Genomic DNA, 16985 nt, shown 5'->3' with positions numbered 1-16985 from the left:
TCAATTCTCTATCTTGATAAGGATTTGTTTAATAATGCCACACTGGTCATTTTCGTACTGGAGCGATCATAAAACTGCAGGCATGTGAACATGCCCCAGAATCATCTTGTCATTAACTTCAAGCAATAATATCACCCTATAGTGCTGTCGATAGTATGCGTTTCCTAACGCAAGCTAGTTGGCCACTGCGGAAAATCAAAGAAGCGGCTGTAGGCCATAATTAGAATTCAAGTTGCGGGTATGTGTTGATGAAAAGGACAGAACAAATTTGACGACGCTTAACCTACCCTTAAGAGTACAATGCGACATCCCTCCCACGCAAAGACTCTCATAGATTTATATAATGCGGGGAGTCCTCATACCACTACTGTCGCAGCGCTGCAGCGGTTAAGCAATGTGCCACTGCCCCGCCAAGTGGCTGTTTCCAACAGCCACTGGAGGAGCTTGCGAGATAGGTTGCTGATTCGGAGCTGCCGTAAGGCTCATATTTACATAAATAAGTCTTTGGGAGGCTGTTTTTTTCTCGACCAATCAACTAATGTGCCGTGCAAAAGCTGCCACCTGCTCACTGTTAGCTGTCTGCTTTTTTGTGAAGCGGATGGAAGGACGCGGGCTTCTCTCGTGAACACCAGCTCTGATTAAAACAACCTCACAGAAATGTGTTCAAAAACTACATTCACTAAAGTTCACTAATGAAAATAAGTTACGGCTACACAGAGAAGGTGCGTTTTTTGTTCAAAACATGCATCCTAAGCAGATGTGAATCAAACCAGTTAGACTTCTTGATAAAGAAAGCGTCAATGATCGTAGCTTAGAAACTGCATCGTATTGTAGATGGGTTGACATTTGTTTTTCCGGCAATGGACAGCAAGATAGCCACTAATACCACCTTTTATCAGATTTAAGTAATGTAGCGCTCTTTCATTAACACATCGGCCTGTTAAGCCAACCTGCACTTTTTAACAAGCCAGGGAAATACTGTAAACTACTTTCGTGACGGATTTTTGTGAACTTCGTTACGTGATTAATATTGCACGGCGTATTCTTATCGGGCATATCTGACAACTTGCATGGTGGAGAAAAAACAAACAACGTTTTATCGGCTGGCTATATTTAAGGTCTTTGGATATTGTATGCAGATACGGAATGACTTGAGTGTTCTGTTCCTATTCTTTATCTGCTGTTCTTTTTCCTTTTCCCTTCTTTTCTGCAGAAAACTGCCGCAAACAGCTGAAATACTGTCAGCAGGGAAAGCAGACATGCGTATCCGCTTGGCCTCATTTGACAATATCGCTTAATATATGTGGGCGATTTTGTTTCTTTTTTTTCCAAGGCGGCTTAGATGCAATTCATAGCAACCCCAGGTTTCCTTGTATTTTAGAGTATGAGCTGTTATAAGGCAGAAGGGTATTTTGTTACCTAACGTTATACATACAATAGATGTGGTTCTCAACGAAAGAAATTCTCACTTATAAAACTATGCTGTTTACGAATGGAAATTCGTACGTGAACTTTAAGCCTCCTTCAGTGACCTTAAAAGACGTGATAATGTCGCCAACAGCGTCGTCAAAGATGGAAAATGCCCGTTGTCTAGAATCGCCAAGCAGTTTTTGATCAATACCGATACAACGTTAACGCCTTGTTCTGCCCCATGCAAGCAGTCAAAAATTTATTCGATGATAACAAGAAGTCTGCGCCGCGCAATACTAATCACGTCACGAATATCACAAAAATCTGTCCAGATTGTTTTAAGTATTCCCATTGCTTCTAAAAAATTGTGCATTTGCCAAACAGGGCGATGTTTGAATGAAAGAGCTCTACAACACTTCAATCGAGTAAAAGGTGGTATTACTGGTTTACTAGAAATGCAGATGTCAACAAATGTACAATAAGACGCAGTTGCTAAGCTACGCTACTGACAAGCTTCAGCACAAAATCATGGAAGCTTTCTTTATCAAGAAGGCTGATAACTGCGGCAGCACGCCTTCACTATCGTTGCTTGAAAATGAAATGGCTTTTTTGGAGACATGCAATCAGATTCTACGTCACGAGAAGGTAGTTAAGCGTCAAATCTGTTCAACTAAAATCATTTCACAGTGACAACATGAACATACAAGGAATATCATTGCGAAATCTTTAAAAGACATGCCGACAACCACAGGAAGTGTGGTAAACTGCCGCGAACATCCCTGACATGTTTTGGCCGCGTTTTCTGTATTCAGTGGAGGTCCGTAAGAAGTCCCCGATGGTGTTATAGCCCTTAACACGAGCATATTAGGCATACTGTCACCTCCTGTCACCTGACATTCTGGTGGAGGTGCCGTCTTATGCGACGTCATCCCCTACCTCCCGATTCGCCGAGTCCCATTCCCAGCCCGGGCCGCCGCCCCTCCGCTGAGGAGGCCGAGATACGTGCCAGCCGGCGAATTCAAGGACTCGGCCCCGAATTCGGCCTCTTGCCGCACCTTACAACAAGGTCCGTTCCGGCAGTGCACATGGCTCGGTCTACCGTGAGCCAAGGCCAGCAGACGGATTCTTCGCCCGTGCCTGCCATGGTTTACGTCCCTGTCGCGCCTCGTTCAGCTCTCCCGTTCCGTGGTCAAGCCTCCGAAGATATCGACGATTGGCTTCAGCACTATGAACGCGTGGCCCGCTACAACGGCTAGTCTGCGGAACATTGCCTGCAAAACTTGTATTTTTGCCTTGAGGGCGCCGCCCGTCACTTGTATGAGAACCACGAGCACACCCATACGTCGTGGGATACTTGCAAGGCACAACTGCGACTCACTTTTGCTAACCAGCATCGCCGCCAACGCGCAGAGGACCTCCTGCAAACCAGGTTCCAGGGCCCCGATTAAACCGTCACAAGTTTCGTCGAAGACGTGTTGCGCCTTAGTGCCCGAGCTGATCCCCGCGCCACGGAGGACAAGAAGGTGCGCATTCATATGCGAGGAGTGAAGTCAGACATTTTCGGCGGTCTCATTCGGGATCCTCTCACAACCATGGCCGGCTTTATATCCGAGGCGACTAACATCGAGCGCGCCCTGGCAGCCAGAGCAGATCATTATCGTCGGCTTGCTGGAGTTTCTGCTGCTTCCAGTCTTTGCGCTGACCACCCGGCGCTTTACCCGGGTGGCTTACCCGTCGACGCCATGCACCTACGCGAGGTCATCCGCGCAGTTGTTAGGGAGGAACTCCAGAAGTGTCTGCCACCCACCACTTGCTCCTCTTCGTCCCCCTTCACGGAGGTCGACCGAGAAGAAGTGCAACGCGCACTTTCTCCTCGCTGCACCGTCACCCCTCCTCCGGCACCGCCCGCCGTGACGTACGCCTCCGTCGTCCGTCGCTCGTCGCCGCCGTACGATGTGACAATAGGGTCACCAGGGGTTCGCCAGACGCCAATAGCCAAGCACAGAAAAATTACCGACGACGCTGTCCATCCTGTTCGTCAGTCACCTTATCAAGTTTCGTTGAAAGAACGTGAAACCATACAACATCAAGTGCGCGAAATGTTGGCTGATGACATTATCCAACCATCTCACAGCCCGTGGGCTGCTCCGGTGGTGCTAGTGAAGAAAAAAGACGGCACCCTTCGCTTCTGTGTTGACTACCGGCGCCTCAACAGAGTCACGAACAAGGACGTATATCCACTTCCACGCATCGATGACGCTCTTGATCGCCTGCGCCATGCCCGTTATTTTTCGTCCATCGACCTTAAAAGCGGGTATTGGCAGATAGAAGTGGATGGGCGCGACAGAGAGAAGACTGCTTTCGTCACTCCAGATGGACTTTATGAGTTCAAGGTGATGCCCTTCGGACTCTGTAAAGCTCCAGCGACCTTCCAGCGCGTTATGGACACCGTGCTCACTGGCCTCAAATGGCAAACATGCCTTGTCTACCTTGATGACGTCGTCATTTTTTCAAGCACGTTTCATGAACACCTGGTTCGCCTAAAAGCCGTCCTGCAGGCTATCAGAAACGCCGGCCTCACCCTGAAGCCTACGAAGTACCAGTTTGGCTATGACGAACTGAAGTTTCTGGGTCACGTTGTCAGTCACGATTGCGTCCGTCCTGATCCCGATAAAACAGTGGCCGTCGCTTCCTTCCCGATGCCGTCAGACAAGAACGCCGTGCGGAGATTCCTGGGCCTCTGCGCTTACTACAGACGCTTTGTTCCCAACTTTTCAGATATCGACGCGCCGCTTACTCGCCTCACGAAAGAGTCCGTCCACTTCCAGTGGTCTGATGAAGAGCAGATTGCATTTGACCATCTGAAACGGCGCCTGCAGGCTTCCCTGTACTAGGCCATTTTGATCAGGACGCCGCGACTGAGGTCCACACTGACGCTAGTAACACGGGTCTCGGGGTCGTCTTGATCCAGCATCAGAATGGCGCCGAGCGTGTCATCGCATACGCCAGTCGTGTTCTATCCAAGCCAGAAATCAATTACTCGACCACCGAAAAAGAATTCCTCGCAGTAATTTGGGCGATCACAAAGTTCCGACACTATCTGTACGGACGCCCATCCCAGGTGGTCACAGACCATCACTCCGCGTGGAAGTCGAAACGCCTGTCATATTGACTACACCTTTTTGGTCGGTGCCTTTTTATTTTTTTATTTTTAACATGTATTCACCCGACCAGACGAGATTTCGTCAAACCTTGTATTTCAAGCCATCACTCTCTGTGTTGGTTGACCAATCTAAGGGACCCTGCAGGCCGACTTGCGTGGTGGGCTCTCAGACTGCAAGAATTCGACTTTACGATCGTCTAAAAGTCTGGTCGCCGACACACTGATGCTGACTGCCTGCCCCCGCGCTCCCTTCGAATCTGCGCCTACTGATACGGACGACTTTGACATCTTCCTAGGTACTCTAAGTCCTGTAGATATGGCTGCGCGGCAGCGACTCGACCCCGAACTTCGCGTCGTGATCTCACATTGGGAGGGTCAAGGAGGCGTAGTTCCACGTCCTTTTGTGCGCGTACTGCCTAATTTATGCCTCCGAGACAACTTTGCCGAGAGCCCGAGGTCATGGCTTTTGGTCGTGCCCACTGATCTACGCGACGAAATTATGGAAACGTCTCATGATGACCCCTCCTCAGGAGATTTGGGGTTCAGTCGAACGCTCGCGCGAATACGGTCGAAGTATTATTGGCCACAACTTGACAAGACAGTTCGCCATTACACAAGAACCTGCCGCGAGTGTCAACGGCGCAAGACCCCTCCGATGAAGCCTACGGGACTCCTTCACCCCATTACGCCACCGCTCAGTCCGTTCCAGCCAATTGGCATGGATCTACTCGGACCCTTTCCTCAGTCGCGATCGGGGAACCGCTGGATCGCAGTTGCGACGAACTACCTTACGAGGTATGCCGAATCACGTGTTCTGCCGTCATCAACGGCTTCGGATGTGGCTAAGTTTTTCGTCGAGTCAGTTGTTCTTCGGCACGGTGCCCCAGAGGTCCTTATCACTGATCGTGGTGCCGCGTTTGTGTCCCAACTTCTTTCCCAGATACTAAGCTGAAGCCATACCGCTCACCGCAAAACTACCGCATGCCACCCGCAAACAAACGGGCTGACCGAGCGCCTTAACAAGACCTTGGCTGACATGCTCTGAATGTATGTAGACATCGAGCACCGAACCTGGGACGAAGTGTTACCTTACGTCACTTTTGCGTATAACACCGCGGTTCAAGAAACTACCGGATTTTCACCAATATGCCTGGAGCACGGCAGGGAAGTCACTACCATGCTCGACGCTATGCTGCCCCACCAGCCAGACGTCTACACTCACGCCGATGCTCAACTCGTCGCCCAACATGCGGAAGAAGCCCGACAGCTGGCCCGCCTTCGCATCCAAGCCCGCCAGCAAGTCGATGCTCGGCAATACAACCAAGGCCATCGGGATGTTCAATTCAATCCTGGTGATCGCGTGTGGGTGTGGACTCCAATTCGACGCCGTGGCCTTAGCGAGAAGCTACTCAAAAGATACTTTGGCCCGTACGAAGTGATTGGCCGTATAGGCGAGTTAAATTACGAAGTGCTGCCGATAGTAACGCGTGCGTCCCGCCGCCCGCCTGCCTCCGAGGTTGTTCACGTCGCTCGCCTCAAACCGTACTGTGACCGCTCGGAGCACGTGGCCTAACTCTTCGCGCCTTACGCGTTTTTCAGCGTTAATTTTGCTTCTCTGCGCATCGGGACGATGCGCCTTTCGGGAGGAGAGCAATGTCATGTGTGTTATTTTCCACTTAACGTCATCTTCAACCAGCGGGGAGCCGATCGCCGGCAAAGAGGAAGAAGCTCGCTGGGAAATCGCTCGTGAGCCCGGCCGCGACCGCTTGAACTGTATCTGGCGCCTGCTCTCCTGTAGTCCTGGTCCTCTAGTGTCCCCACAATCCGCGTCGCTTGAACGACCCGTGACAATATTAGTTAGTTATATGGGGTTTATGGCGCATAAGCGACTATGGCTATCATGCGCCAAACACAAGGTTACATGATGTTATGTTAAGTGTATAGAGGTTACATTATAATAGATTTAAAACATTAGCTTTCTTTAGAAACTTACGAAAAAGCCAAAACTCGACAAGTGTTTGCTCGCCTAAAAGCAATGCAGGATAAAATGGAATGTGTGCATTGTAAAATACCGTAAAATTTTTTCTAAGTTCTTCGCGATGCGAACAAGAAATTAAAATGTGAATTACCGTGAGGTCCTCACCACACATTTCACACACAGGTTTGGCTTTTTTTGTTAATAAGAAGCTATGTGTGATGTGTGTGACCTATGCGTAAACGACATAAAATTACTTCTATAAAACGCTCTTTATGGCGGCTTGATTTCCATTCTTTTAAAATGGGCTTTACAGTATGCAGCATGTTGTTTCCTTCATTTTCCCAGGAAGCTTGCCATTTGGCTCTTAGTTTTCTACGTACTAACTTCATGTAATCCCTAGGAGGCAAATTCACATGTTTTATTTCCATGGTTCTGGCTTGTGCAGCACACATGTCGGCTCTCTTATTGTCCCAACGTGTCCCATTGTACCAACGTGACTGGGAACCCAGCGGAATTTTATAACATGTTTTTGTGCTGTGCCTTTTATATACTGTGTATGATGCTCCCTATCAGTGGCTCCGAGGCATTTTTGGAGTTTAATGCTGTAAGGACGCTCAGTGAATCTGTATAAATGATGCTGTTTTTGATGTTCTCATTTGTTATTCTCTGTACCGCAACACAAATGGCATAACACTCAGCGGTGAACACTGTAGCACATGAGGGCAGTCGTACTGCATTTTTATTTTTTCCTTGTGTTACTGCGCTTCCTACATGAGCATGAGTTTTGGACCCATCAGTATAAAATTCAGTATAATTTCTGTATTTTTGTTGTAGTGCTAGATATTCTTGTATTATATGGTCGTGTGGTGTACAGGTTTTCCTGAGGCGTGTTAGTGTGACGTCACACACAGTGGGGAGAGTGTACCACGGTGGCAGCGCTTCGTGTCTTGGGGCAATATTTTTTATTTCATTTAGTATGTTCAGAGCTTGACATTTTTCTTCGAAGCGCAAGAGCAACGGCCTAATCGCATGGGGCTTGTTGTTGAAGAGTATTCGGGATGGGCATTTCGTGACAATTGGGTAACAGAGATGTTTGGGCTGAGAAAGGATTTTGAGGATGTAAGTACAAGTTAGTGCAGTTCTTCGATCTTCTAAGGAAGGTTCATTAGTTTCCACATACAGACTTGCTATTGGGGAAGTTCTGTAAGCACCGGAAGACAACCTTAAACCAGGATTGTGGACAGGATCCAGTCGTTTTATATACGACGGTCTTGCTGAGCCATATACTATGGACCCATAGTCTAACTTACAGCGAAGCAGAGAACGATATATATGTAACAGGGTAGCCTTATCAGGCCCCCAGCGTTTTCTTGATAGTATTTTCAGCACATTGAGGGCCTGGGAAGCTTTTTTTTTTAAGCTGTTTATATGTGGCAAGAAAGTGAGTTTTTTATCGAAAGTTATCCCTAGAAATTCGTGCTCTTGTTTGAACGGTAATGGGGTTTGGTTTAAATATAGTGTGGGGCCGGCCTGTAGGCCTCGTCTCAAAGAGAACAGAACCGCTACTGTTTTCTGAGGGGAAAATCTAAATCCGTTTCTATCTGCCCAGGTAGCCAGTTTATTTATTGTTATTTGTATTTGCTGCTCACAGGTAGGCATGCTGGAAGACGTGCATGCTATTTGGAGGTCTTCTACGTAAACTGCGTACATTATGGATTTTGGGATTACTTTTCCTATGGAGTTCATTGTGATGACAAATAAGGTCGTGCTGAGGATGCACCCTTGGGGCACACCAGTTTCTTGGATAAAAGTCTTTGAGAAGGTTGCGCCTAGGCGGACTCTGAACGTTCGATTGGTCAGGAAGTCGCACAAACAGCTCAGCATCCTGCCGCGGATACCTATGTCCGCTAGGTGACGGAGGATACCGAACCTCCACGTGGTATCGTAAGCCTTCTCCAGGTCGAAGAAGACCCCGATGCAGTGTTGGTTGTGGATGAACGCTTCCGGAACTGTGTTCTCAAAGCGTACAAGGTGATCGGTTGTGGAACATGTCTTTTTAAAACCGCACTGGTGTATATCTAAAAGTTGCTGGGACTGAAGTATGAAGGTTAGTCTGATGTTTAGAATGCTTTCGAATGATTTTGCTACGCAGCTAGTGAGTGCTATTGGCCTGTAACTGGTGGGACTAGTTGGTGGTTTGCCAGGTTTTAGGAAGGGTACTATTATTGCTTCTTTCCATGCATGGGGGATTTCTCAACTCATCCATATCTTATTGAAAAATTTTAAGAGTGCCTCTATGGCAGTCTCCGAGAGGTGAGCAAGCATGGCATAATGTATATTGTCTGGGCCTGGTGCTGTCTTTTTACCGGATATTAGTTCTGCGTTTAGTTCCTGCATTGTAATAGGCTGATTGTAGTCTTCATGTATGCATGTTCTGAAGGGAAGTTCTTGTTTTTCTACTATTGTTTTGTGCTTTTGAAAGGAGTGTGTGTAGTTGGATGAGCTTGAAACTGTAGAGAAATGCTCACCCAATATGTTGGCCTGCTGTTCTAATGTTGTTTGAGTACCGGGTGTTGTTAGCATTGGAAATGTGAATGGAGTAAAATTTCCTGTGAATTTCCGCACTTGCTCCCACATTTTCTTTGATGATATTGAGCTGTTTATGGAGGATATGTACTGTTGCCATGATGCCCTTTCTGCGTTGCGTCTAATGTATCGTGCTTTGGCTCTAGCCGTTTTGAAGGTGAGCAAGTTCCCTGCAGTGGGATATCTGCGAAGGTTGCCCCAAGCCTTGTTTTGATGCTTTTTAGCTAATGGACATTCATTTGACCACCAAACTTTGTGTTTTTCGTGCAATTTCAGATGTTTGTGGGATTGCTTCTATTGCTGCAGATGTTAAGCATGCCAAAAATTTCATTTATTTCTTCTATCGTAATGGTTTCGGCATATTCTTTTTCTAGTGTGGCCTTCGTTCTGAAAAGTGCCCCATCGGCGAGCTGAATTTTCCATCGCCGTGGCTTAGTAGGGAGGATGGATGTAGCTGATGTTAGCTTTAAAACGGTAGGTAAGTGATCACTTCCCCGAGGGTCGTCTAAAACATCCCAAATAAAATGATTAAAAACCGATGGTGATGCAAACGCTAAATCTAGGCAGGTCATTTTTCCAGAGCTGGGGCAGCAGTACGTTGCTTTTCCTGTGTTCATTAAACATATGCTATTCGAAAGAATAAAATCCTCGACGAGCTGACCCCTGGAATCAGTATGCTCACTTCTCCAGAATGAGGAGTGTGCGTTAAAATCCCCAATTATGACATATGGCTCAGGCAACTGTCCCAAAAGTTTTTCTAGGTATGCATGGTAATTGTGTTGTGTGGTGGTATGTACACAGAACATATTGTTATTGTTTTATGGCTAATGATGTTTACTGCGACCGCTTCTAAATTCGTCTTTAATGATACCTCTCTTGCAGGGACATCGCTTTGCGTAATGATAGCGACGCCTCCTGAGAGTCGGCTAGCTTGTACTCGGTCTTTCCGGAAAATATTATATTTTTTGAAGATGTTTGTGCTGTGGCCCAAGGTTCGTTTCTTGCAGGCACACAGCTGTAGGTGCCATTGTTTTGAGCATATCGGGTATGTCTGTCTAGTTTCTGTGTAGACCTCTACAGTTCCACTGTATTTGATACGCCATTGTGATAAGTTGGGGATTGGGGAAAGTTACTTATTTTCAGGAGCAGTGATTCGTGGTTTCCCTTTTTTCTCTAGGGAGTCTCGCCGCCGCTGCAGCGGTGGCGAACCAGGAGTTGTATCCATCGCCACTTTCGTGGCGCCGGATTTCCGCGGAGAATCCGCGGATGCGTGTGTTTTAGATGTCAGCGGACTTTCGCTGACATCCATCTTCTCCACGGTGGACGTGGAGGATGCTTCTTGGTTGCGTTGGCCCGTGGCCTTCGCATTCGTCTTTTTTTCTGGCACCGCTGAACAAGGCCCTGCTCCAGCGGCAGAGTCTCTTGAGCCAGCAGTTGCCTTCTTAGAGGGGTGGGGCGGCAGGTCCAGTTCAGCAGAGCTGTTCTGGGTGTCTGTCGCCGAGGATGCCGCTGCTGAAAGTGTGGCGTGAGGGCCCCCTGCGAGGATCGCGTGGTCTTCTCGCGAAATTTTAAGCCCTGTGAACTGTACCACCGACTTCTGTGGTGGGGACTTGGGTGTCGACACCAGGTCCACCGTATCGACCTGTGTGCCCACAGAAACTGAAGGCGGCGGTGGTCCCCGCGTCACCACTTCAGAGTATGTCCCTTTCTGTTGGAAAGAGACGCGTTTTTTTGCCTCTAGGTAGGACAGGATTTCTGTGGTCTTCAAAGTTATAATTTGTTTTTCTGTTTTCCAGACTGGGCACGACCTGGAGTACGCGCCATGTGCGCCATTGCAGTTGATGCATTCCGGTGTGCGTTCGCATCTTTCCTCTGTATGTGCGTCTTCTGCGCATGTGACACAAGCGGGTTTACCTCGGCAAGCCAACATGCTGTGTCCAAAGCGATGGCACTTGAAACATCGTCTCGGATTCGGTATGTATGGGCGGATTTTACAATGGAGGTATGCGGCGTGGATGGAATCAGGCAGAGTTGTGCTATTGAAAGTGAGGACAATGTGTTTTGTCTTGATTTCAGCATTGTTTCTCCGGATGGTTATTCGTCGGGCTGCTATTACTCCTTGCTCAGATAGTTCTTCCATTTCCGCATCGGTACTCTGCAGGAGTTCATGTTCGGATATGACGCCCTTTGAGTGGTTGAGGTTGCGGTGCGGGGTTACCTGTACACTCAATTCTCCGAGATTCTGTAATGACATCAGTTTAGTGCTCTGTTCTTTTGTGTTAATTTCTACAAGGAGATCTCCGGTTCGCTGCTTTTTTGCTTTGTAATCTTTGCCTACACACCTTTTTAGGGTGTTGGCGATCACAAATGCAGACAAGTTGGTTACAGGTTCATCTGTATTTGAGTGAATCATGAAAAACTTTGGAAACGTTTCTTGTTTCTGTGGCATCAATTTTTTCGCATCGGTGCGACCCCTTTTTGGGGGCCGATCAGATTTTTTTGCAAATTTTTCCATACAGCATGTACTGGCTAAGGGTTCCTCATACTTTGTCGCCTCTGATTCACCCTTATACACAGAGGAATGTCCCGGGACTCCCCGCCTGGTAGACAAACGAGGAGCCCATCGGCCAAGGATTGACCACTTCCTCGACCGCCACCGTTCACGGTTTCTTACCTCCACCTTTCAACCTATCGCCACGGTACGGATGACAGCTTCGGTATGGGGGCTAAGGGTCCGTGGTGGCGCCAAGCACCAACACCTCGTTTGAAAAGGGGCCCTTGCTGGGTGACAATATTAGTCAAATAATCTAAATTCTCTTATGTATTTTTGCAGGCCCTATAGGAAAGAACTTGCTCTGCCCACGAAAAAAAAACACTCCCAGAATCATTTGCATTTTCTGTGGTTTAGACCCGAAGTCTACAACAGATTACAATGGTGTAGTTCCCTGGCCCGCTGCTGACAGTTTTAGCGGTAAAAACTGTATAGCATTAGGCGCTGTCACGGCCTACATGTTGAAAAAGAAGCTATGCGACACACAAATCTGGCTATAGAAATGCTACAGCCAGAAGCCATGCAGCCCCAACATATTGAGCATGCATCCACAGAACGAAGAATTTCCTCGTGTTTATATGCTCCAGCTATAGAAATGCTACAGGCAGAAGCGATGCAGCACCAACATATTGAGCATGCATCCACAGAACGAAGAATTTCCTCGTGTTTATATGCTCCAGGTCCAAGATTCCTTTTGGAGCGAGTGGCTTCCACTCGTCAAGCAATATTGCATTCAAACGTGAACCTGATTACACAAACAAGAAATGAAAATGAACGGACTACGTTGAAGATATCTTCTATCAGAAAAAAAACTGAAAGGTCCACTGTGCTATCTTTGTAGAGAACTATGCAAGCATCATGGGTCGTGATTGAAGCAGATGTCCTTGATATCAACCGAACGGGATATCCACCGGTCATCATGCGGGCTTTAGTCAAGTCGCTTGTTGTCAAGCGGCTTTTATCCGCAGTCTCCCCCATCATTGATGGAAATAAACAAGCTAAGATTATTATAACACGACGGGACATCTATAACAAGAACTTATTACGGACATCCCTCACAAGTATTAAAAAGTGTTTGGATATTTGGCTCCGATTCTGATATCCATGGGACGTGGTGTTTTCCCTAAGTTGAAAGTGCAGTGCCATCCTGCTTTGTTTGCTCCCGCTCTTTTGCCTCCGCAAGGCGCATGCAGCAGCGTGAGATGGAATGTTGCTGACAGTCGGAGACATTAACGCGCCCCATGCAGAATGGGGCTACCCAACTAGCAGTAGAAAGGTAACTGAAATCTGGGAGACTGCTCAGGCGCAAGCGCACGCCTCACTTATCGACCGTGAAAAACCTACGCGGATTGGTAACAGTGCAACCCAAGGACACGTGCCCCGACCTTGCCTTTACAAAAAATATCCCCGATGTGACATGGGAGAATCTCATCGTCACCACAGGAAGCGACCACTATGTGCGGTGTACCACTTTCCAAGCAACGCACTGCAGAATGCGTAACCGGGAAGTGAAGCACGAGAATTGGGACGCCTTAAGATATGTTCGCTCGCAAAGACCGACGGAGGGGCTAGTAGATCTACGACAGTGGACGGAGTGTCTGCTTCAAGACGCCGCCAACACCTCGAAAACTGTGACGCAGGAGGAAAACGGTCCCCTTCCAGACGCTAAGCTAGCACACATGATGGAAGCACAACGCAGTATACACGCTCGATGGCGCAAAAATAAGCCTAACCGGCGCTTAAAAACTCGACTAACCCGACTTGAAAAGGATATCGAGGCATACACGTGAGAGCTTAGCCGAGAGCAGTGGCATCAGACATGCGACCGCCTTAATGGGCAACTAGGCAATAAGAACACATGGTTTCTGCTCAAGCATTTACTCTGATGCTACGAAAACTAAGACGGAATCTCAAAAGACCCCACAGAGGATCGCGCAAGCTTGCCAGGGCAGCCATGAAGTGCTCATGAACACATTAAAAAATCAGCAAGTAAACGCCTCCCAGGATATATCCATGTTAGATGGGTGTTCAGGGTCGGATAATCATATTACGGAGTGTCTAGCGTTCCGCCCAGACGGAACATTTGCTGCTGCTGCAGTTCCGTCCACACGCAATATTTACTGCAGCTAGAGTTCCGTCCATACAATAGACAGTTTTAGTTTCGCGTACGTAGAAGCTTCACGTAAGTAGCGAGCTTACGGGTCACCAGTGCGCATGCGCAGAACGTGAAGTGTCTGCGTAGGTTGCACGGACGTACGTGCATAAGATTCGGATCTTCTGCGTTGCGGTCTTCACGTTGCTTGCGTACGTGGCGTTGGCAAGATGGCGGCGCCCTGCCCTCCCGCTTCACAACGATAACAGCTTCGTCGCTAACCCCTCGACGTGATATCGTGCTGTAAACTGCCGTATTTGCCTTCAGTTGGTCTATTCTTCCTATTGCATGACGTTTTAGGTGAGAACTAGCTTTTGTTTTTCAGGTAGAAACCCGTTTTAGCAGCTCCTAAATCTGGCGGAGAAGCGTTTGTGGTCGTCATAGCAACGAGTGTGCCGACGGTCTCGCTAGACCACGCGAAGCTTGAAGTCTCGCGGGATATCGCGAAACCCTCGGCACAGTCAGCGGGAAAAGCAAAACGGTGCACGTTTTGGCTCCATACGCACACGTCGTCAACATGAGTGGGACACCAGTGCGCCTTCACTTCTCGAAAAGCGATGATTTAAATATGCTGCGGAACGTGAAGGAATGCAATCCTTTTGAAGATAACATGCAAGATACAGTTGGGTGGAATGATATCGCTCAAAGTTTGTCAGAAGAAAGGGGGAAAGTATTTAGCGCCCGCACTGTGGTTTGGCCTGGCTCCGCTCCCAGCAGCTCGACTAAACAAAATTAGTTTTCTTTCTTTACCTGTACTAGAAGGCGCGGCACAACATGCTAGCGCATTTTTTAGGTTCTATGGCAGATCTACACAGTTTGCATCCCGCACAGTACGTGTAGGTAACACTGTACGAAGCAATACGAGCGTACGCTACGTAAACTGCTCACGTGTACGTGCGTGAAGGTTCTACGTACGTAAAACTAAAACTGTCTGATGTCCGTACTGTGCATACAATAAAAAACGGGTGATTTCTACCCACATAAAGCATCTCTTTGCCTCTGGAATAACCAGTTGACCAAGCTGTGTCCAGATGTTCTGTCTACACATGTATACGGCACCAAAATATCCGTCCGTGCACTGCGTTTAGTTACATCCTCGAAGGTACAATTTCCGTGCATGCATGCAGGATGTGGAAAATGACACTGTTAGAAGCAGAGCGCAGAAACTTTTCGCGAAGTGATGTGAAGCCCTGCCGCTATTTGTGCTGCAAGATGACGTAGCACGAAAAAGACTAAGACGTACACAAACGGTCAACAAGCATTATGTAAGCGCACCAACAAGCCCAAGCCAAAACTCGTTCTATTGCCATTTCTCACTGACTGCTTGGAAATTAAAATGAAGCAGCAGAATATCCTGTCACACATTAGGCGGAACCGGATTACCACTTTTTATGCGAAGCATATTACTAGAGCTACACTACAGCCCGTCGAGCGCGGCGGTAGAGCTACCATTGACCTTTAGCGTGACTACGTGACACCACGTGACAACATGACGTCACAGCAGAGGAGAGATGGGCTGCCGGCTCGCGCGGTCGGCCGCGGTGGTGGAGGCTCCACATCAGAGGCGCTACAGCTGACCACGTGACGCTACAGCAGCGGTATAAAGCTGAGCTTGCCTCGCTCTCCGGGCACTTACGAGGCGGCCAGGTGTTGGGATGCCGCCTAGAAGCAGGGCTAATTTGAACGAGAAGCGAAAGCTTCAGCGTGCCACAGAGACCGATGAAGAGCGGGATGAACGTCTGGCTAAGCGGCGTGCTCAATATGCGGCTCGGCGACAACGTTCTACAACAACTGAAGAACCAAGCGAGGAACTTTACCAAGCCTAGCCATCAATATGCTTCGCATCTGACTAGGCTTAACCTTAGCTAAGCCTCAGCCATTTTTTTTAAATGGACATGCAAAAGTCTTCAAACAAACTGGTTTCCCAATCCCTAACGCCAGCTTTAATTCCGTCTTGACATAACTCTTGTGGCAGATAATGCTCGACGGAATTGTGTGGTGTCAGGTGCTGTTCCGTCTGGACGGAACCCCATCGGTACATGCAGTTCCGTCTGGACGGAACTTTAGCACAATTTGTAGTTCCGTCTAGAGAGAACTCTAGCACAAATTGTAGTTCCGTCCGGACGGAACTCTAGCGCAAATTGTAGTTCCGTCTGGACGGAACTCTAGCCACAGCCATCATATTAACACCACCTCAGCAGGCGGGGACGATCGCATTACCAATAAGATGTTGCGCAACGTAGAGGACAAATCAGTAAAGGTGGTGGTTTGTGGTTTATGGGGTTTTACGTCCCAAAGCGACTAAGGCTATGAAAGACGCCGTAGTGGAGGGCTCCGGAAATTTCGACCACCTGGGGTTCTTTAACGTGCACTGACATCGCACAGTACACGGGCCTCTAGAATTTCTCCTCCAAAGAAATTCTAGCCGCCGCGGCCGGGATCGAACCCGCGTCTTTTGGGTCAGCAGCCGAGCACCATAACCACTGAGCCACAGCGGCGGCGCAAAGTCGGAGTAAATACAAAGAGAAATGCAACGTAGCAGGTTCAATTAAAAGCGGAAACTGCGCCGCGAAACTCGCGGGCGCGCAGGGCTGTGGCCTGTGACCGCGGCGGGGCAGGGCTGTGACCGCGGCGGCTTAAATCAGTAAAGGACCTTACGGACCTCTTCAACAGATGTTGGACAGAAGGCAGCACCCCCAACGAGTGGAAGCACGCTAAAATCATTTTAATTCCAAAACCGGGAAAAAGACTCGGGATTGGGAACCTCTGCCCAATTTCGCTAACGTCATGTCTAGGAAAGGTAATGGAGCGTATTGTCTTAAACAGGCTCCAAATGCACGCCGACGCAGAAGACACGTTTCCCCCGTCCGTGATTGGGTTTCGAGCAGGCCTGCGGACTCAGGATATCATGTGGCAGCCACAACAAGACATTCTAGATCTAAATCGCATAAGAGCCACGCGTATCATCCTGGGACTCGATGTGAGTAAGGCCTTTGACAATGCCACACGCTTCCATCCTCTCACCTGTCGCTGATGAAGGTAGGAAAACGGACGTACAATTACATCGCCACCTTTCTCAACCAGCGCGCGGCTACGCTGCATTTCGGGGAAAAAAAAATGGCTGTGGCTTAGCTTGGTTAAGCCC

The 16985-nt window shown here is 48.4% G+C and overlaps 1 protein-coding gene across 1 annotated transcript in view; it reads right to left on the bottom strand.

Annotated features, from left to right (window-relative positions):
- The window catches only part of LOC149326847 (arylsulfatase I-like), a 58849-nt gene extending 52946 nt beyond the window's left edge, over positions 1 to 5903 (bottom strand). The window contains exon 1 of the mRNA XM_089564700.1: positions 5750 to 5903. Within this exon, the coding sequence (XP_089420826.1) occupies positions 5750 to 5903 (154 nt within the window). The remainder of the gene's footprint in view (positions 1 to 5749) is intronic.
- Between the last annotated feature and the right edge of the window lie 11082 nt (positions 5904 to 16985).

Source organism: Amblyomma mixtum, chromosome 10 (genome assembly GCF_055824585.1).
Source record: "Amblyomma mixtum isolate Tamu chromosome 10, ASM5582458v1, whole genome shotgun sequence".
Taxonomy (NCBI): Eukaryota; Metazoa; Arthropoda; class Arachnida; order Ixodida; family Ixodidae; genus Amblyomma; species Amblyomma mixtum.
The sequence above is the reverse complement of the archived record's forward strand: the minus strand, read 5'-3'. Positions and strand labels throughout refer to the sequence as shown.